Source organism: Alosa sapidissima, chromosome 23 (genome assembly GCF_018492685.1).
Source record: "Alosa sapidissima isolate fAloSap1 chromosome 23, fAloSap1.pri, whole genome shotgun sequence".
NCBI classification, from domain to species: Eukaryota; Metazoa; Chordata; class Actinopteri; order Clupeiformes; family Clupeidae; genus Alosa; species Alosa sapidissima.
The window spans coordinates 12,944,803-12,966,222 of NC_055979.1; the positions used below are offsets into that span (position 1 = coordinate 12,944,803).

Here is a 21,420-nt window from a genome sequence, read left to right on the forward strand (position 1 = left end):
TGTGTCTATTATGTGTGTGTGTGGGAGGGGGGAGCAACACTTGTTTGTGGTTGTGTGTCTGTGTGTGTATACTGCATAGGCTACTGTGTGTGTGTGTGTTTTGGGGTTACTGCATACTGAATCTGTACAATTCATCACCGAACACTTCAATAAAACATGAAACAATGAAACATCATTGTTAATTACATTACAAAACCAAATGTAGCATCCTTATATGCTATGTTGACAACAGGATTGGATTTTGAATCAAAGTAGCTGACAGAACAGCTAAACAGAGATAGAGTTGCTGCGTTTATATATAACATTTAAAGGAGTCATCCTAAGTCAGTTAAGATAAGTAGCCTAGCCTGCAAATGACCGAGACGATTAGGCTATCTGTGTGTGACAGCAAGTCCAACGCATCCAGAACTTACCATATTTTTATCACTGCATTTTGACCTGCAGATCAGTATCATGACTGTGACGGCCGGAGTATCCTTCAAATATGGCTGGTAACCATTCTGACACATTTCGAAAAATGTCATGCGAGCACTGTTGTTGTTTTCAGCCGTCGACTTGTCTGCTAGACATGATGACATTGCGCACGTTTACCTCTCTGGCTACCGTTGTAGGAAAGTGAAATAAAAACGCGTACTGTTTGAGCCTCGTCGCTTCCCGTCAAAGGAGTCATCACAACAACAGTGTACTTGGGTGTGCGCTATTCAGCGTTAGCTGCTAAAGCAAATGATGATCTCTCGGAGTATAAACTACAGATTGAGAACACACTGTATTTGTTTGGATGCTCTGTAATACAACGCAACACATGTAAAACCCATAGGCATTTTACGGCGTCAACTGGACAATTCAGTGGCAAGTGAAGAAACACAATTTGCAGGTAAAGATCAATGGGCTGTCGTTACGTTACATCTTGTCAACGTTAGCGTTAGCTGGATAACGACTAGAACTATACTCTTTGATAACGACATATTTCAGTGGCATCGGTCTTGGCCAATATAGCTAAATTAGCTGTTTTACCCTAACGATATGTGCAGAGAGAGTTGTAGATTAGGATTATCTAGCAGCTAAACGTTCTACTACATAACGAAACTTTTCCTCCTAATCTGGAGGAAAAAAACGAACGTTCCTGCTGTATTCTACTAATAATGATTGCATTATTATTTAACACATCGGCTATATTTGTTAACGTTAAATTAACCCTCGAAAGTTAATTTACACCCCACCGGAGTTTTGGCTAACCTGTTTGATGGTAACATTAACCATTAAATAGTACTATCTTTTCATAAGGTGGTTCGATACCATATAATTATATTGGCATATTGAAGGAGGCCTTTCACACACTCAAAACGAAATTATTGTTAAATCAGGGTGAAAGTACAATTTCGTTTCTTTTCACCTGATGGCATGTATGCAAGCTGAGTACCAGCAAAACATAATTTACTTAAACTATCTAGCTACTATCCTTCAATGACATCATCTTATCAGTATTATTTACGTGGGTACTTGGAGACTTTGTACAGAATCAATGGCACATCTAGGGTCACGTTCGCCAACAACATCGCTGTCAGCCAGTGCAAGAGCAGCGTGATGTTTCGTGCTCAGTCAACAACATGCGGTCATCGCTGTTACCCAACCTGGTCATGTGCAACGTCAATCCCAAGCATCGCTAATTTTAGAAAATAACCATTGATATTCAACACAGTCTTTTTCAGGTTTGATCACCGCTTGCACATACACCGTAAAGATGGGAACACAGTAGCCTGAATATGGATAATCAGAAGAGGTAAGAATGTGTGCTAGATTTGTGCCAGTGGAGAAATTATTCATTGTGCTACGATTTGACTGGTTCATCATTGCTGCTCCACATAGTGTTGTATTTGTGAAGATCATTTCCAAAATGCAAAAGCACCCAGTATCCAGTTTTAACTACAAATGTCACAGAGTCCTATGGTGTGGTGTCATGAGAATGCTGTGCTGTTTTCTTTTTATCCTTGTGCCCTCTGTCCCTTCTGTGTGTGTGTGTGTGTGTGTGTGTGTGTGTGTGTGTGTGTGTGTGTGTGTGTGTGTGAAATGTTTTGCAATTACTTAGCTTTTCTTTTTTAGCTTTTTTTTTTTTTTTTTTTCTGTGAGTGTCTTCTATTCATAGCTCTGTTTCCTCTGTGTTGTTTTCTGTGTTTCTCTGTATCCTGAACAACGCCTCTTTTTTGGTGCTTTTCTTCTCTGCTGTAGCTCTGGAGAGGAGGAAAGCTCCAGGGAGCGTGGACTGCTCCACACATGGAAGGGCTACTCCTGCAGCGTCACCCCAGAAAAAGTGCTCCTCTCCCGGCCTGTGCTGCAGGCAGCCCTGGGCAACAGACATGGAGTACTTCTAGTGGAGGGTGAGGCAGAAGAGAGGAGCTTGAGGCTGTTCATTGAGTTTCAAATACAAAATAAAATGACGGTTATTATTTTCCGTAATGAGAGCAAACATCAGAGGGTGGCATAGTCAACCGCTTGACACTTTGTTTACATTTAAATTTCTCATTTAGCAGATGTTTTTATCCAAAGCAGCTTACACATGTCAATTATATTACGAGGCCATTCTCCCCAGAGCAACTTGGGGTTAAGTGCCTTGCTCAAGGGCACAACGGTGGAAACCGGGAATTGAACCCACAACTTTTCAGGCTACTGCATGCTAACCCAGCTCCTTATCCACTATGCTATTATCATGCAAAGTCAGTATGTTAGGGTTTCTCATTTTTTTCCCCACTCAATTCCTTTCAGGTGGGCAGGTATACAGTTTTGGCGAATTGTCATGGAAACAGACACAGGCACCGTCGTCAGTGGTGACATCCGAGCCGGTCTTGGAGGCGGGCCTTAGCGGACAGCGGGTGGTGGCGGTGGCAGCGGGCGGCTTCCACAGCGGCGCACTGACAGAGGACGGGGGCGTGCACATGTGGGGGGACAACGCCCACGGACAGTGCGGCCTATCAGGACTCGCCACTGTCCCTAACCCCACCCCTGTGGGTGTGGTCGACCAGCTCGACCCGGCCTCTGCATTGCCGTCGGCCTGCGCCTCACCACAGGTGGTGGTGACTGTGGTGGAGCTGGCCTGTGGAGAGCAGCACACAATGGCGCTCTCGGCCCGCCACGAGGTGTGGGCGTGGGGCAGCGGCCCGCAGCTCGGGTACCCCGTGGGCACCATCCCGGCTTGGAGACCCCAGCGGGTGGATCGGCTAGCGGGGCGGCACGTGCTCCAGGTGGCCTGCGGCGCCTTCCACAGCATGGCCCTGGTGCGCTGCCCGGTGCCGACCCCCGAGCCACGCCGGCCACCCCCGGACAAGTGCGGCCAGTGCAACCAGCTGCTCTACACCATGACCGATAAGGAGGACCACGTCATCATCTCCGACAGCCACCACTGCCCCCTAGGGGTGGAGGTGGGTGTTGGACTGGGCGAGGTCGCAGGGGAGATCCGCCGGAGCTCGGAGGGCAGCCCGGGGGGGAAGGGGGGATCGCCGGGTCAGCAGAAGGTCAAGAGCTCTCCGTCGGAGCCTCTTTTGTCCACCCACAGTCACCCCAGGCCTCTGAGCTCGTCCTTCACGGCTCCTGGTTCTTCCCCTGCCCCTGCAGCTTCTCCGTCCCAGGATCAGGCTGCTCCCTCCAGCCTGGACTCCGCAGAGGAGGCCTGTAAGGAGCTGGAGGAGCCTGAAGCATCAGAGCACACCAATAACTCGGTTGACCAAGACCCCAGCACCATACAGGAGGATGGCTCCAGAACTCAAGGGGGTGCTGTTCTGGGGACAGGGGCTAAAAACTCACCCTATCCAGATGAGCAGGCGGTGAAGGACTACCTGAAGAGACTGTCGGACCATACGCTGTCGGAACAAACTGCCAAGTCCCCACAACTGGCACAGCATTCACAGGTTCGATCAGTCAGTGTACAGTATGCATACACATTTACACAAACAAATAAGTACACACTTGATGTATGGTCACAAGTTGCAACTCTTGTTGTGCTGTATAAAAATTATATTATATATTATATCTATCCTTTACCCAAACCCTATCCTATCCCTCTGCTTTGGCCATATTTGTTTCCCCTTTCCTCCTCTCCCAGACGGACGCCATCGCCGATGTCTTCACCCCCGACCCTGACGATGAAACCACCACCTCCATCGTGATGGCAATGCCGGCCGGCGGCCCAGTGGGCTCGGCCCTCAACAGCCTGGTGGCGTCGTGCGCCTCGGTCGTGGGCGAGCGCGTGGCGCTCACCTGCGAGGCGCTCTCGCTCCGCAAGGTCATGAACTACTACTACCCGGTCTCGTCCTCCTCCTCCTCTTCCTCCCCTGCGTCAGGCCCCAGGGCCCCTCCGGAGGGAGGCAGGGAGGGCCCGGTGGGTCTGGCCCGCCTGGAGGAGTCGCTCCAGGGCAAGAAGAGCTCCAGCCTGGGGGACATCCGCGAGGAAGAGGCGGAGGGCCTGAGCCGACGCCTGTCCCTGCCGGGGCTCCTGTCTCAGGGTAGATACGCAGTTCAGCTCTTATCAACCGCATACGGGGGGATGCGTAAGTAAGGGCCCGGCGTGTGTGTATGTGTGTGTTGTGCCAATTGTTTTTGGCAGGCTTATTTATGCACTCACACTGCTGTCAATGGTGAAAGAGGGAATGGATTGATGAGCCTATTTATTTGTGTGGGGGTAATGTGTGTGTGTGTGTGTGTGTGTGTGTGTGTGTGTGTGTGTGTGTGTGTGTGTGTGTGTGTGTGTGTGTGTGTGTGTGTGTGTGTGTGTACACGCCAAGCTTTGCTCTTGCTTCGGGGCTTACGCATCATGTGGTACATTCCTCACATGTTTGACTTGCGGATTTTCTGTGTGGCAGCCCCAGGGTTTTTTTTTCTGATTTCCTTGGTGGCATGGAAAGTAAGTGTGTGTTTGTGTGTTGTTTGTGTGTGTGGTTTCTTTTCTTTGTTTGTATGTGAATGAAAGAGGGTGTGTGTGTGTGTGTGTTACAAATACTGCAATTATATGTTTAGGGTACAGAATGCTGGGAGGACACTGATTGACCATCGGTTGTCATCGCTATGATTACAGACATCTCAGGCTCTGCAGACGAACCATGGCATGTTGTTACCATGGCATCAAACCCATCTCCTCAGAGTTCCGTTAGTGCTGAAAGTAATACAGGTATCCTGTATGGTGAATGGATGCAGGGCCTCCATAGGGGGCTGTAGTGGTACTTAGTGTGCTGTAGAGATTGATAGGACTCAGTGCATTAGTGACAGGTTGTCCATTGTGTAAAAGACATTTATCAATATGTTCTTGATAAATCTATAATAGTGTTTGTGTGTTTAGTATGTTGTGTTTATCAGCCTGGGTTCACATAGCAGCAGATAGTCATTCTCCTTCAGTGTCGTAACACACAAACACACACAAGAAACCTTTGCATTACAGATGGCTTCGCCTCAGGGGGTGGACAGGATGTGAATAGATCAGTAACTAACACACACACACACACACACACACACACACACACACACACACACACACACACACACACAGGTGCCACACCTTACCACACACACTTGACTGAAGGTGACTGAAGTGTGTGTGTGTGTGTGTCTCTCTTTTAGAGACTACATTCACACCTGTGTGTATCACTGCAGCTATGTTTTTTCTTATGTGTCAGTCCTTTTGCCTATTTTATGTTGGTTGTTTGCGGTGATGCGTAGGTAGAGAGACAGTTGGTCTGTGTGAGTGTGTTTTCATATGTGTGTTTTGGATTATGCAAGCCTGTGTATTTGTGCACAGCCTACTTGTTAATTTATCAGTGTGTATGTTTATGTGTTTGTGTGTATGTGGCTATGGAGTACATATTTGTCTGTCTGACTGCGTATGTTTGTGTATTTATGTGTTAGTTTAAATGTATGTAGCTTTGTGTTTGCCTGAGTGTGTGTATGTGTATCTTGGCGGTGGTGTGTGTGTGTAAAATGCTTGAGGTTTATTTAGCTGGGTGTCAGCTCCAGCAGTGAGGCTGTGTGGTAAGGCTGTTTTATGCTTCTGCGTCGAATTGCAGAGCCCTCTGTGTCGCCTTGTACCCACTCCAAGCCCTCCGCCATCTCCATTGCCTGACGCGCCTCCAAAAAAATTGTAACCTCGCGTCGAGGTGACTCAGACCGCAAGGACTGTGATTGGTCCACACGCCCTGTGTGTTGAGCTGGCTGCTTCAAGCAGCCTACTGTGGGGAGTAGCAACATGCTAGTTAACTGACATGAGCTTTGCATATAAACTCAGACATATTTTGGTTACAATGACTGGATTTATTATCGGCTTGTAAAGTTTCTATTTGTCAGTAACGTTTTGAAATCACAAGTAACACATAATGCTGTAAGCCGTAATGGCTTGACATATTTCACTTTATATCTAATGAATCTAGAATACATGAAAGATCCACTTTTTAAACTAAATTAGGGGGTAAAAATTAACTTTTCCACGATATTCTAATTTTTTTGAGACCCACATGTATTTCAACACGGTAGTCTATGGACTTTGCCATTCGTTTAGGGGGTGAGCAACGCCAATGACGTAGTCACTGCGTGGAGTCGACGCCGAAGCATAAAACAGCCTTTAGTGTGTGTGTGTGTGTGTGTGTCTGTGTCTGTCTGTATGTTTGTGTTTGTCTCTGTCTGCCTCTGCATGTGCATGTAGGTGCTGAATCCCTCCCACAGCCGCTGTACTCCAGTGTGTGTGTGTGTGTGTGTGTGTGTGTGTGTGTGTGTGTGTGTGTGTGATCCCCTGTTAGAGGGAGAGCAGCTTCACAGAAGAGAACTTCTGACGGCAAATTTGAGGAAAAGTTGGTAAACCACCCTTTGTACCTAATTTGAGGGTGCTGATTCTGAATATTTTGTTTACCAAGCTCAATTCTGAGTTCTAAGCTGCATAATCAGCATTTTAACATAAAATAGCGATTATTTTTGCTTATTTTTCCCTAAATTGGGTTGATTTCAAAAGTAATCACTAAAACCAAATAAAAGTGTTCTCTAAATACATGTTTGAGCATTAAATAAGCCATACTATAGTTTATTAACGTATTTAATGGGAACATGATTACAGTTAACATGTAATAAACTCGGAAATTCTAATCAAAACACAACCATATTTTTATTGCTAACATAGTGTGTCACTCGTGGTGTTTAATGCATTTCATCACAATAACAAATTGCACAGATAACCTTCAACTCAGAATATATCCTACAGTACATATGAACTTAGCGGGAATAAGCCTAATGCAGAACTGCATCTACCGTCAGCAACAACCGTCAAGTAAAAAACATTTTACTTCTAGTAACACTGGATTTGGTATGTGTGCTTGCCTCCATACTAGAGCTTGATAATGAGCTCTTCTAATATGCCATTGAGCAGCATCACTTGTTGGTGGTAGAGCCTCCGATCCTCGACATCTAGAAAACAGAGTGGCTCTGGCATAGTGTTGTCACGATACCAAAATTATGACTTCGATACAATACCTGCCATAAATACAGTATCTTGATACTCGATACTGAAGCGATATCCAAATCCTAAAATATCTGGAAAAGAAAGGACGCAGGCCTCCTCCAAGTGTATTGAGTCATTTGTGTTGAATTTGGTGCACTTTTGGTCAATTCTGGGTTTCAAACTTCTAAACTTCCTACATAATTATTATTTTTGTAGTCAGTAAAATAGTAGTTTGTGTGTGATTAAGTCCTTTATTGTTTGTTATAGCTCATTTATATTGTGTGATGTTTTGGCAATAAATTACCTTTAAATAGCCAAAGTAGGCTAGATCAAGGTCAGTGTTCAAATTAATGCATGCAAATCACTTAATGCTATGCAGAAGAGCCTAATCTTTAGGCCATCTGATGTACAGTAGACTACCCTAGGCCTTCCTGTGTTTATGGGATTTCTTTGACAGTTGCAAAGGGAAAAAAGTGAAGATCTTCTTTGCTCCCAGTGTAATTTAATAAGTACGTTTCAACCACTCTTTGGGTCTTAATCAGATATGCCTACACCATTATTACATTACATTACATTACATTACATTTGGCTGATGCATTTTTAACCAAAGCGACTAACAACATGGTAACAGTTAAGTTTTAAAGCAATTCTCTCAACCATTTTATTTAAAAACGGTAGAGTACAGTAAGAATAAGTGCATCAGTGAGTGCTGTTTTTAAACAGTTGAATGTCAGTTCAAGACGGATGGTAAGTGCTAGGATCAGCAAGACTTGTTGTAAGTGGTGCTATGAGAGGATATGTTCTCTAAAGAGCTGAGTTTTTATGAAAATGGAGAGGGATGACCCTGCCCTTGTAGGAACTGGCAGTGTGTTCCACCAACGAGAAAAGTTTGGATTGGCCTGAGCGTATGTTGCAATATCTGTGTGCATTCCTACATTAGGTCTATTTCTTTGATAGTCAACATCATTTGCTACCACATAACAAATACCAAATAACAATACAAAAGTTTCTTACAACCTTTCCTGCATACTTTTTTAATGTGCTGCAGTCAGATGGGTGCCCTAAAGACATAACTAGATCTTGAGCATCTATTACCAGTGTTGAATGAGCAGTTTTTGCAGTGATCACTACTGGACATTCCACATTGCTAGACAGCACTTGAGTGAGGATGACTTATTTCCACTTCACAAATAACCATCACTATCTGCAATAGCTACAGTACAGGGACATTAATCAGTTCATAGCTGAGGTTTTGTCCTAGGTCCACTTCCCTTTCAGAATCATATGCAGTAATGATGCACTGGAGAATGTTTCTTTTTGTTGCACTATAAAGGATATCTTGTCTAAATTTTATTTTTATTTGCAAATAATACAATCTCCATAGCACTCTTCAGCAACCCTCAAACATGCACACTTCCATTTTTTGCATGGCTGGGATTTAAATGATGGGAAAGAGCGCCAATGAGATGTTTTAACTAGGCAAGCACAATCGCCTTTACAGTAAAAAAAATACAGTGTAAATCCTCTGTAAAGACTGACAACTGTTCATAATAGTTAGTGACAAAGTACTTTCTACAAAAAAATGAGCAGTCACCTACTATTCTATCAATTTATTATCAAGGAATCTATTTTGCTTCTAAACGTCATACTGAATTGTAGCTATTATTTCAATTTATATTTAAATTTGATCTTATTTTCATTTGCTACTTGAGGGTCATTGGGTTAATTCCTGTCCTGTCCTATAACATATTTGATACATAAAGAGTATATTAATGCCTTAATTTTTGCAATTCCTATGATATCTGATGGCAAAACCAAAAAATATGTGAATTATGCTAATTAGCAAGCTTAAAACTCAAAATTGAGCTTGGTAGACAACATATTTGAATTCAGCACCCTCAAATTGTGTGGAATAGCCCCTTTACCGACTTTTCCTCAAATTTGCCAACAGGACTTTTTCTGAACGTTTGTTAGCTATCTGCTCTCCCTCTATGTGGCGGAGCTGTTCTACACAACAGCACACTGAGTGAGTGTGTGTAGCCACTCCGTCTACCATCTGATTATTTTGCACCACTTGCAGTTTATTAGTGTGTGTGTGTGTGTGTGCAGTTATCTTGCAGTTTGTTTGAATCTGTTTGTATGTGGTTGAGTGTGTTTGTGTGTGTGTGTAACTGTTTATGTATTCTTGTCACTCTCTAGCTGCACGGCAGTATTTTACCTCTGCCTGTGTGTGTGTGTGCGTGTGTGTGTGTGCGTGTGCAGTTATCTTGCAGTTTGTTTGAATCTGTTTGTATGTGGTTGAGTGTGTTTGTGTGTGTGTGTAACTGTTTATGTATTCTTGTCACTCTCTAGCTGCACGGCAGTATTTTACCTCTGCCTGTGTGTGTGTCTGTGTGTGTGTGTGTGTGTGTGTGTGTGTGTGTGTGTGTGTGTGTGTGTGTGTGTGTGTGTGTGTGTGTGTGTGTGTGTGTGTGTGTGTGTGTGTGTGTGTGTGTGTGTGTACTTGTGTGTTTCAGTTTATTTACTTGTGGTTTAGTGAGGTTGTGAGTGTATCCACAGTCTATTTGAATTTCTGCCTGATGTCAGAGGCGCATGGCTGATTCTATTCCTCTCTTTCTCTCTCTCTCCTTCTCTTTCTTTCTTTCTCTCTCTCACACCGCTCCATTGCCCTCTTTCTCTGCCTGTCATCCACTGTCAATGCCCTCCTCTCTTTTTCTCTGTCTTTCTCCCTCTCTCTGTTTTTCTTTCTTTCTCTCCTCTTTTGCTCTCTCCTAACTGTCTAACTGACTGTCTCTTTTCTTTCTCCTCTGTTTTTCTCTCATGGCTCTTCCCTCTCTTCATCTTCCTCTCTCTGCTTCCATCTATTTCTCCCCTTCTCTCTCTTTTCTGTCTGGTCCATTGCCCTCATTCTTTTCCTGTCATCCTCCATCAATGCCCTCTTTCAATTTCCCCTATCTGTTGGTCCTTGTTTTTTTTCTATCTCTTTGCTGCATCTCTCTCTGCATCCTATCTTCTTCAACTTTCTCTCTCCTTTTTTTTATCCTTCTCCTCCTCCTCTCTCTCTCTCTGTCTCTCTCCATCCATCCATCTTCCTCTCCCCCTCCTCCTCAGTCTCTCCTCGTCTGTTGCGTCGATGCAGTCGCTCGCGTGTCAAGGCCGCACCCCTCACCCCCCCGGTGGTTACCGAGGGCGACAGCCTCCTGCCCTCCCTGCAGACAGAGGTGTGGAGTTGGGGTCGGGGCCAGGAAGGGCAGCTGGGCTATGGCGACTTTCAGACCAGGTCAGTACCCACAATGCACTGCTCTACTTCACTGGCACTAGACTGGCAGGTATACAAAGGCAAAGATAGACTATACTGCACATACTGAATGCACTGCAACTCTTCCACAACAAAGCAAAAAGTTATTTCTTGGGCCACGAGGTCTACATTTTTATTTATTTTGTTTTGCTAAGTTTGAATGCTGTCACTTGTTTTGACTCTCTCACTCTGTCTCTTTTGACTCTCTCACTCTGTCTCTTTTGACTCTCTCTCTCTGTCTCTTTTGACTCTCTCACTCTGTCTCTTTTGACTCTGTCTCTTTTGACTCTCTCACTCTTTTGACTCTCTCACTCTGTCTCTTTTGACTCTCTCTCTCTGTCTCTTTTGACTCTCTCACTCTGTCTCTTTTGACTCTCTCTCTCTCTCGCTTTCTGTCCCTCTCAGGTCGCAGCCTCTGTGTATTAAGAGTCTGAGCAGCAAGGAGGTGGTGAGAATAGCAGCTGGTGCTCATCATTCCCTGGCCCTCACTGCACAATCTCAGGTGTGTGTGTGTGTGTGTGTGTGTGTGTGTGTGTGTGTGTGTGTGTGTGTGTGTGTGTGTGTGTGTGTGTGTGTGTGTGTGTGTGTGTGTGTGTGTGTGTGTGTGTGCAAGCTACACAGATACAGTTCACACACTTATTGAACAGGCCTTTTGTAGTCTACACAATCTATGTGGACGATGTGCCTCTATTTGAATCGCATGATGTGGCACTCACACTTCCATAACGTTAAAGCACATTTTGCTATGTGCAAGTACACATCTAACCCTCCTTGCGTAGCTACAGGCGTTCACATTCGTGAAGCTTGCGTAGACTGTGAGTCACCCTTTACTGGTGGTCACCCTTTTCAGGCTCTCATGGTCTGCCCTGTATAAGTGGTGCCTGGTAGCTCAGTGCATTCCAGCGGCAGCTTAAAGTGTTTGCTCATGATCGTTCTCCTTGTGCTTCTGATAACCACAGTCAAAGCTTATCAGCCACTCTGAATGACACTGTGTGTGTGTGTGTGTGTGTGTGTGTGTGTGTGTGTGTGGTGTGTGTGTGTGTGTGTGTGTTTCACAGGTTTTCTCCTGGGGTAGTAACAGCTCTGGTCAGCTCGGCCATATGGAATCACCCAGCACCATACCTCGCTTGGCTAAGGTACCACATCACTCACTCACACACACACACACACACACACACACACACACACACACACACACACACACACACACACACACACACACACACACACACACACACACACACACACACACACACACACACACACACACAACGCGCGCGCAAGTTTTTGTACATTACCAAGTTGGCTCTGACTCTCAGTAGAAGTCAGGAGGTAGTGCCCCTACTTGACCTATTGTCTCCTCCGTGTTGCCGTAGCTGTCAGAAGGGATTCGTGTGTGGGACGTGGCAGCGGGCCAGCAGCACACGCTGCTATTGGCCGACGGCGACTGCTTCCAACCAATCCTGTACTACAGCGGACAGCAGATCAGGGAAGGGCCGGGCCAGACATCCAAGGAGGGGTCAGGGGGCTACACCCAGCAGCCCGTCCTGCTCCCTTTCTGCATGAATGTGAGTACAGACCATCATCACCATCTTCACCCTAACCATCATCTTCATCACCATTGTCAACACTTGCATAATGAACATAGTAGGTAATAGTTACAGCGCTCTGTTCACTGCAAAACATTTTAACTAAATTAACTGCATGTTGGTAAAGACAAAGGCACATTGATGACCATTTATAAAAAATAAAGTTAAAAAGCATCCTGAAATTTAGCATTTTTAGCATTTCAATTAGCTATACAGTAGTTTTTACCATATGAGTGGATGTATACAAGTATAATTTATTTGTGTGTGTGTGCGTGTACGTGTGTGTGTGTACAGCTTGGCTACGTGAGCAGCGTGTTTGCGGGCGGTCAGATGTGTGCTGCGGTGGCGGATAAGAACGTGATGGGCTTCATCGCCAGTCTGCACGAGTTGGCCGCCGCCGAAAGGAGATGCTACTGTAAACTCACCAGCGTCAAAATACATGTCCTACAGCCGCTCCTTAAAGCAGGTGAGAGAATAGAACCGAACTCCCACAGCCGCTCCTTAAAGCAGGTGAGAGAATAGAACCGAACTCCCACAGCCGCTCCTTAAAGCAGGTGAGAGAATAGAACCGAACTCCCACAGCCTGTCCTTAAAGCAGGTGAGAGAATAGAACCGAACTCCCACAGCCGTTCATTAAAGCAGGTGAGAGAATAGAACCGAACTCCCACAGCCTGTCCTTAAAGCAGAGGTGTGTTCAAATTTGGCAAACAGTGCCGAACATTCATGGCAAACATGCTTTCTCTGAACAGTTCAATTTGAACGATTTTGGCGTAAACATTCCATTGTAACGGTGTTTCCGTATGTAACAGTATGTTTACGGAGAACTACCTCCTCAGACTGTTTGCGAGTGTTCGCAAACGTTCGCCAAAAACTCATGGCAAGCAGAAACCTGTTTGCAAACGTTCGGAAAACATTTGCCTGTGTTTGTGAATTAAACACACCTCACGTGAGGGAATACATTATAAAACTACACTAAACTCACCAGAGTCAAAACACAAGTAAAGCGGATGAGACCTTATATTAAGACGTAAATAAAATGGGTAAACATTATAAAACTGCGTTGAAGAACTCCGCTCCAGTTAACCTCTAGTGAGTAGGACCCAGCTTCTTACCCAAGGAGCTTTAGGTTGTATTCTTTGGTTACTCTTACTACTGAAAATTACCCCACAACACAGAACATGTTTGAACAATAGTTTTTATGTGTGTGTGTGTGTGTGTGTGTGTGTAGAGAATCTCTGTTCATCCCTCGGCCCGATCTCCACTGGCCTTTTGCAAACTCTGATTGGACGGTTTCATCGGGTGTGTCAGCTGACTGGTCAGAACTCTGCCTCCCTGACGTCCCTCCTCAGACGCTCGCGGGACATCAAAGGCCTTGTCATCCTGGAAAACGCACAGGTGTTCATGGACGCTTACACAGAGTAGGTAGACCACACACACACACACACACACACACACACACACACACACATACACATACACATGTGCAATCACCAGATAATACACTTCCATATTGTGGTGCTTTCATGTTGTTTTCCGTCATATTATTTAGGTAAGATGTTCCACTTCATTAAAGACATTGTCTTATGGTCATTGTGTTGTGGGTAATAGTACCTCTGATTACACAATGTTGATTTAGACTCTCTTATTGTTTTTTTTGGTTTCCTTGTGTCTCCTCAGGTATGCCACTGCAGTGGGGAACTTCCTGGTCATAGGCGGCTTCCAAGCACTAGCAAAACCTTGCCAGTAAGTGTGTGCGTGTGTTTGTGTTTGTGTCTGCATTTTGTTCGCTCTGTAAAGACTTGTTTGATAAGTTTAGAGTTTACAGTACCTGTTTGGTAAGGTGTGTGTGTGTGTGTGTGTGTGTGTGTGTGTGTGTGTGTGTGTGTGTGTGTGTGTGTGTGTGTGTGTGTGAAATGTACATCTCTCTGTGTAGGGACCTGTTTGGTAAGGGCTGTGGTGTGTTAAAGGAAAATTCCGGTTTTTAGCACTTTAAGGCCCTTTCCTGGTTTGTTTTGGATGAACTAGAGTGGTGGACACCGAAATTTTGACGGTTGGTCCTGTCTCGACTTTTCTGACTCGTTTTGAATCGCCTTTGACTTCTCAGGGTGGCTGGCAATGTGCATACTGTAGGCTACTCAAACATGTCCTAAAACAACCCTTAACGTTTGTTTTCAAAATTGTGCAACTCACCGAGTGGTTAGTGGTGTTCGTTGATGTTCCAAAACAAGTAGCGTAGCGAAATTCAGTTTCTGTCGTGTTTTATTTGGCATTTTGTAAAATCCCATTGATTTCTGTTGGAAGACTCATTGCACATTGATAGCTGCGCCACCGTCTATGCTTCAGGTTCAAATATTGAGCGGTTGTGAATAGTTCCACAATAGCAAATAAGAAGTCATACATTGCGCCGATATATTTGCTTTTAATAATCAACGAACACCACTAACCACTCGGTGAGTTGCACAGTTTTGAAAACGAACGTTAAGGGTTGTTTTAGGACATGTTTGAGTAGCCTACTACAGTATGCCCATTGCCAGCCACCCTGAGAAGTCAAAGGCGATTCAAAATGAGTCAGAAAAGTCGAGACGGGACCAATCGTCAAAATTTCGGTGTCCACCACTCTAGTTCATCTAAAACAAACCAGAAAAGGGCCTTAAAGTGCTAAAAACCGGAATTTTACTTTAATGTAATGTCCATCTCTCTGTGTAGGGACCTGTTTGGTAAGGGCTGTGTGTGTGTGTGTGTGTGTGTGTGTGTGTGTGTGTGTGCGTGTGTGTGTGTGTTAATATAATGTCCATCTCTCTTTGTAGGGACCTGTTTGGTAAGGGCTGTGTGTGTGTGTGTGTGTGTGTGTGTGTGTTAATATAATGTCCATCTCTCTGTGTAGGGACCTGTTTGGTAAGGGCTGTGTGTGTGTGTGTGTGTGTGTGTGTATGTGTTAATATAATGTCCATCTCTCTGTGTAGAGACCTGTTTGGTAAGGTGTGTGTGTGTGTGTGTGTGTGTGTGTGTGTGTGTGTGTGAACATAATGTCCATCTCTCTGTGTAGGGACCTGTTTGGTAAGGGCTGTGTGTGTGTTAATATAATGTCCATCTCTCTGTGTAGGGACCTGTTTGGTAAGGGCTGTGTGTGTGTGTGTGTGTGTGTGTGTGTGTGTGTGTGTGTGTGTGTTAATATAATGTCCATCTCTCTGTGTAGGGACCTGTTTGGTGTGTGTGTGTGTGTGTGTGTGTGTGTGTGTGTGTGTGTGAACATAATGTCCATCTCTCTGTGTAGGGACCTGTTTGGTAAGGTGTGTGAGTGTCCATCTCTCTGTGTAGGGACCTGTTTGGTAAGGGCTGTGAGGTGGTGCAGCGCCTGGTGGAGAGTGCAGACGAGAGCGCTCCTCTTCCTGACCTGCTGCTCTCGCTCCTCCACCTTCCCATCAAGCACCTGCAGGAGTACGGACGCCTGCTGCTCAAGCTGGCCACCTGCTATGAGGTGGTACGTACACACACACACACACACACATACATATATATAGATACACACACTTGCATACACATGCACCCACACACACACACATATAGATATACACATGTACTCACACACACACACATAGATACACACACTTGCATACACATGCACCCACACACACACACCTGCAGGAGTACGGGTGCCTGCTCCGCAAATTTTCCATCTGCTATGTACAGTACACACACACACACACACACACGCGCACACACACACACACACACACAAACACTGTAGTAACTAATCCTTTCCAATATATGCCCTCAGCCATCTGAGTTTAGTGGGGAGTCTTCGACATACATTCCTTGTAAAAGCATGCATGGAGAAGTAAGTGATTTAAATAACTGAGAGGTAATTTATTTCTTTACCCGCTCCAGTTGACTTCCGAGAATGGCAAGAACACATGATACTTTTCAAAATAAACAGTGATCAATTTGTATGTGATGTGAGTGATCTATGCAGTCATTATACTGGTTGGTGTTGGGTTCAGTGAAATCCAGTTGCTGTCCATACGGTTTAAATACATTCACCCAAACTCATAAACATAAATGCATATAGTACAGGTTACACACTGTGTGTGTGTGTGTGTGTGTGTGTGTGTGTGTGTGTGTGTGTGTGTGTGTGTGTGTGTGTGTGTGTGTGTGTGTGTGTGTGTGTGTGTGTGTGTGTGTGTGTGTGTGTGTGTGTGTGTGTGTGTGTGTGTGTGTGTGTGTGTGTGTGTGTGTATTTCCAGAGCTCTCCAGATTATCAGAAGCTGCAGGACGGCTGCTCTAAGTTTGAGTCTCTGGTCCTTCATCTGAAGAGGAAGAGGAAGGAGGCGGACTACACTCTTCACTTCTGGAAGAGCTTCCCTGGCAAAATGACTGTGAGTGTGTGTGTGTGTGTGTGTGTCTGTGCGTGTGCATGTTTTGTCTCCTTTGTTGAAATGGTACATGGAGATGTGTTTGTTCACTTGGATTAATCATATACAGTATACAATTGAACACATGTACACAGTAACCTCTTTGGTCCTCCTCTATCCCAGGATTCCCTGCGGAAGGCGTCTCGCCGCTTGGTGTGTGAGAGCAGCAACAAGGCGCTGACGCTGCAGAATGCCGGAAGGTTCTCTGTGAACTGGTTCATCCTCTTCAACGATGCTCTTGTCCACGCACAGGTGAGTCTCTTATCCCACTCCTTCCCTCTCCCTATCCCTCTAACCAATATTAATCCTCTCCTTCTTTCTCTCTTTCTCACTCTCTCTCACTTGCTTTCTTTTTTCTTCTCCAACTGCTCCTCTTCTAGCACTTATCTGGTCTACCCTATGCTGTTTGTTTGTGTTTCTGATGTTTGTCTTTGTTCTGTCAGGGAATGGTTCCCTATAAAAGCCTCGTAAGTATGAGCCCATCAAGGAAGCAGCCTCTCTACCCATCCTTCTCTCTCTCTCGCTTTCTCTTGCTCTCTCTCGCTCTCGCTCTCTCTCTCTCCCGTCTCCCTCTCTCTTGCTCCCCCATCTCTCTCTTTCTTCTTTCTATGTCTCTCCCTTCTTCCTTTCTCTCTTTATCTCACGCTCCTTTCTCTCCCTCTTCTCCTTACTCTAGCACAGTGCCCCCTTGTGGTTAGGGCTCAGCATGACACCATTGCTCACGGCCAGGTCCAGGCCCTTTAATTCGGGAATGTGAATGAGGACATACAAAAAACAGTGAAAACACTGTGTAGTTGACCAAAACCAAAGCAAACTATAAATCGAATAGAAATAGATTCGCCCAATGTTAATCAGCACACCACTCTGACAGTATGTGAGTGGATGATGTCTGTACACATGTTACTGTGATTAAGGTGATGTGTATGTTTATGGTGAAGTGACCTCCCCCACCCCCTGGATGACCTGGCAGTCGGCAGATGAAACCCAAGCTGAGCCCTGCCTACTCCCTTGTGCGCCCCCCACCCCACGCCCGCCACCCCTCTCGCGTGTGCCAGCATCGGAGTACAGTGTGCCCATCTAGCCCTGGTAACGGCCAAGGCTTCCCACTCTCACACCCACCATCCCCTTGCTGTGTTGAGGCCGGTGGTCAGACACTCCCTGACACGGGCTCTACGCACAGCCATGCACCAATCCTCAGTCCTCATCACGTGCTATGCACATTTGTCAGTAACTAACTGTGTGTATGTGTGTTTGATTGTCTCTCTGTTTGTGCGTCTGTGTGTGTATCTGTTTGTGTGTCTGTGTGTGTATCTGTTTGTCTGTGTGTGTGTGTGTGTGTGTGTGTGTGTGTGTGTGTGTGTGTGTGTGTGTGTGTGTGTGTGTGTGTGTTTCATTGCACCATAATGCCCATACTGTATCTTGTTTCTGCGTAGTCCGCAGGTCATTGGGCTTGTCTGTGGGGTCGTTTGATACATCCGCTCTGTGCTGCATTGGTGTATGTCATTGTGGGGCACACAGTCATTCTGGTGCTCAGAGTGTGGAGCCTTGGCCGTTGCTGTTGTATGACAGTGTGAGGAGTAGCTTCAGTTTCTAGACCCCTTCCTCTATGCCCCAAGAGGACAGGTTTGTGTGCTTGTGTGTGTATTTGAAAGTGTGTGTGTGTTTGATAATGTGTGTGTGTGTGTGTGTGTGTGTGTGTGTGTGTGTTTGATAATGTGTGTGTGTTTGATTGTGTGTGCGTGTGTGTGTGCCCGAGTGCATGTGAATGCGCATGCACGTACCAGTAAATCTGTGTCTTTTTCCCGTATGCATTCTTTAGATGTTTAAGCTCATACTTGAAAGTACAGCACATGTATTCACAATTGTATTGTGTTAGTTGTGACCTCCTATTGTGTGTTGACTTTTGCTGTGTCTTTATGGCCTTCTCGAGGTCCCGGTTTGAAGGTACTGAACTGTATAGAATTGTATAGATGTTGTTGGTCTCTCTCTTCCTGTGTTCCCCCCCTAGTTTTCCACCCATCATGTGTTCCCATTGACTACACTCTGGGTGGAGCCTATTTCCGAGGAGAACACTGGCCTGTGAGTCTGTTAATCATCCTGTTACCTATGATAACTGTTTGTTTAATTCTTTGGATCATGTCCGGGAGAACCTGCTATGTTTAAGTTGAAGCCATAGTGTGATTGGAATAATGTGATCAGAATGTGCCAGAATGTTTTCATTTAAGGACATTTAGCATTTTCTCCTGCTGTGTGTGTGTTTGTGTGTGTGCGTGTGTGTGTCTGTCTATGCATCTGTGTGTGCATGTGTGTGTTTCAGGTTTGGACTGAAGGTGATTACTCCTGAAGAGACCTTCACTCTTCTGGCGTCGTCATCAATGGAGAAGGTGCAGTAGAATTCGCTTGATCTCATCTTCATCATCCTGCTCCACTCTGGCCATTGCTGACCCTAAGCTAGAAAGCATTCATACACTTACACCTCAAAGGATGCGTAGTTGTTTAACATGAGATTGGAGCTAACTTCAGACATTACACATTCAAACTCAGCCTGTCCTTTCTTGTTTAGCATATTAAGGTGATCAGAAATGGGATATAGTATTAATGAAATTCATTAGGGTATAATTACGAATCTAAGGCTTCTGTCACAGACTGAGGAGGTCATCTGTCCCATAATTCCAGGCGAAGTGGCTTCGTTCCATACACCAAGCAGTGGAGCAGGCGCTGAGTAGCGTGGGGTCAGAGGTTGCGTCTCTGGCCGCAGGTGGGGGGCCTAGAGCTGACCCACCCATCTCGCGCACGGCGTCATACAAATTCTATAAAGACGGACGTCTGAAGGATGCCACCTACGAGGGCCGCTGGGTGGCAGGGAAGCCCCATGGCAGGTGAGCCTCGCTGGGGGAGAGGAGTGGGAGAAAAGGGGCACGGATGGATGGGAACCTCCATGGTTTACAGGTGGTGACACGTGTGTGTGCGTGTGCGTGTGCGTGTGCGCGTGCGCGTGTGCGTGTGCGTGTGTGTGCGCGCGTGTGTGTGTGCGTGTGCGTGTGTTTGTGTTATAGGGGCATGGTGAAGTGGCCTGATGGGAGAGTGTACACCGGAACATTCAAGAATGGTTTGGAAGACGGGTATGTGTTACTCAAATCAATCAACTCATAAATACATCAGTCAATAAGCTGAACTGAAGTGCTTAACATGTAATGTTGTGTCTGTGTGTGTGTTTGTCTGTGTGTGTGTTTGTCTGTGTGTGTGTTTGTCTGTGTGTGTGTGTCTGTGTGTGTTTGTCTGTGTGTGTGTGTGTGTTTGTCTGTCTGTGTGTGTGTGTGTTTGTCTGTGTGTGTGTGTGTGTGTGTGTGTGTGTGTGTTTGTCTGTGTGTGTGTTTGTCTGTGTGTGTGTGTGTGTGTGTGTGTGTGTGTTTGTCTGTGTGTGTGTGTAGTTTTGGAGAGTACATTGCCCCCACTAAGAGCCCGAATAAGAGTGACCATTACCAAGGCAACTGGAAGGAGGGCAAGATGCATGGCTTTGGGACATACAGGTCAGTCTGGGAAGTGGCATCACATGTGTGTGTTAGTCTGAACTGTGTGTGTGTGTGTATTCCTATGTGTGTGTGTGAGAGAGAGGGAGTCTGAAATGGTGTGAGTGTGAGTGTGAGTGTGTGTGTGACTACAACTCTAACAGGGAGTCTACACCGGGCATGTAACGGACGCGTTCCGTTTGCATTACGTTTGCTGCAGTTAGCTTCCACTATAGTCAATGGAACTAGCTACACCAGACGTGATCGTGCCGCGTGCGTTCAAAAAATGTACACCAGTGTTCTAAAACTATTTTTACGTGAACAGAGCGCTTCAGTTGCGAACCCGGTGTAGTCCGCGTGTGAGAATAAAATGTATGTTTGTATGGATTTTAGGTGTGCTTAAAGGTGTGTGTGTGTGTGTGTGGTTGGTTGTGTGTGTGGTTGGTTGTGTGTGTGTGTGGTTGGTTGTGTGTGTGTGTGGTTGGTTGTGTGCAGGTATGCCACAGGTGAGGTGTACGAGGGCTGTTTCCAGGACAACATGCGTCATGGCCACGGGATGCTGCGCAGTGGCAAGCTGAACTCCTCTTCCCCGAGTGTCTTCATTGGCCAATGGGTCAATGACAGGAAGTGTGGCTATGGTGTCTTCGATGACATCACCAGGTGATCCCATATCATCCCTCCACAGACACACATCTTCCACACATATCCTGTCTACACACACACACACACACACACACACACACACACACACACACACACACACACACACACACACACCTATCGTGTACACACACACACATACACACACACACACTTTCCATACATATCCAATGCATACAGGCACACACATCCATTTTTGGTTCCATTTGTACAAGAAGTCATAAATAGATAGAGGTCACTGAAGTCAACATCAAGGTTCCATTGGGTTTATGAAAATGACATTAATGAGGTCTGTGTTCAGTCAGACCCACTCTGAAGGTGTGTGTGTGTGTGTGTGTGTGTGTGTGTGTGTATATATGTATGTATGTTTGCACAGAGGTGAGAAGTACATGGGGACATGGCAGGATGACCAGAGGCAGGGCCATGGAGTGATTGTTACCCAATTTGGCCTTTACTATGAGGGAGCCTTCAGCAACAACAAGATGATGGT

At 45.6% G+C, this 21,420-nt stretch overlaps 2 protein-coding genes across 13 annotated transcripts in view; one reads left to right on the forward strand and one right to left on the reverse strand.

Moving 5' to 3' along the window:
* Positions 1 to 556, reverse strand: part of cdk15 (cyclin-dependent kinase 15) — a 46,382-nt gene extending 45,826 nt beyond the window's left edge. The window contains exon 1 of the mRNA XM_042079894.1: positions 414 to 556. The gene's annotated coding sequence lies outside the window, so the exon portion shown is untranslated. The remainder of the gene's footprint in view (positions 1 to 413) is intronic.
* als2b (alsin Rho guanine nucleotide exchange factor ALS2 b) overlaps positions 473 to 21,420 on the forward strand; it is a 31,602-nt gene continuing 10,654 nt past the window's right edge. The window contains exons 1-25 of one of the 12 annotated variants that reach the window (XM_042079879.1): positions 473 to 491; positions 1,710 to 1,780; positions 2,227 to 2,375; positions 2,761 to 3,899; positions 4,094 to 4,538; positions 5,063 to 5,155; positions 10,574 to 10,742; positions 11,166 to 11,262; positions 11,819 to 11,896; positions 12,137 to 12,328; positions 12,644 to 12,815; positions 13,578 to 13,767; positions 14,027 to 14,092; positions 15,668 to 15,830; positions 16,128 to 16,187; positions 16,594 to 16,725; positions 16,885 to 17,013; positions 17,205 to 17,228; positions 18,770 to 18,840; positions 19,079 to 19,145; positions 19,438 to 19,640; positions 19,818 to 19,883; positions 20,193 to 20,291; positions 20,766 to 20,930; positions 21,307 to 21,418. In XM_042079879.1, coding sequence (XP_041935813.1) covers positions 1,764 to 1,780; positions 2,227 to 2,375; positions 2,761 to 3,899; positions 4,094 to 4,538; positions 5,063 to 5,155; positions 10,574 to 10,742; positions 11,166 to 11,262; positions 11,819 to 11,896; positions 12,137 to 12,328; positions 12,644 to 12,815; positions 13,578 to 13,767; positions 14,027 to 14,092; positions 15,668 to 15,830; positions 16,128 to 16,187; positions 16,594 to 16,725; positions 16,885 to 17,013; positions 17,205 to 17,228; positions 18,770 to 18,840; positions 19,079 to 19,145; positions 19,438 to 19,640; positions 19,818 to 19,883; positions 20,193 to 20,291; positions 20,766 to 20,930; positions 21,307 to 21,418 — 4,098 coding nt within the window. In that variant the 5' untranslated portion in view covers positions 473 to 491; positions 1,710 to 1,763. The other 11 variants (XM_042079877.1, XM_042079882.1, XM_042079878.1 and 8 more) reach the window with 11 other exon arrangements.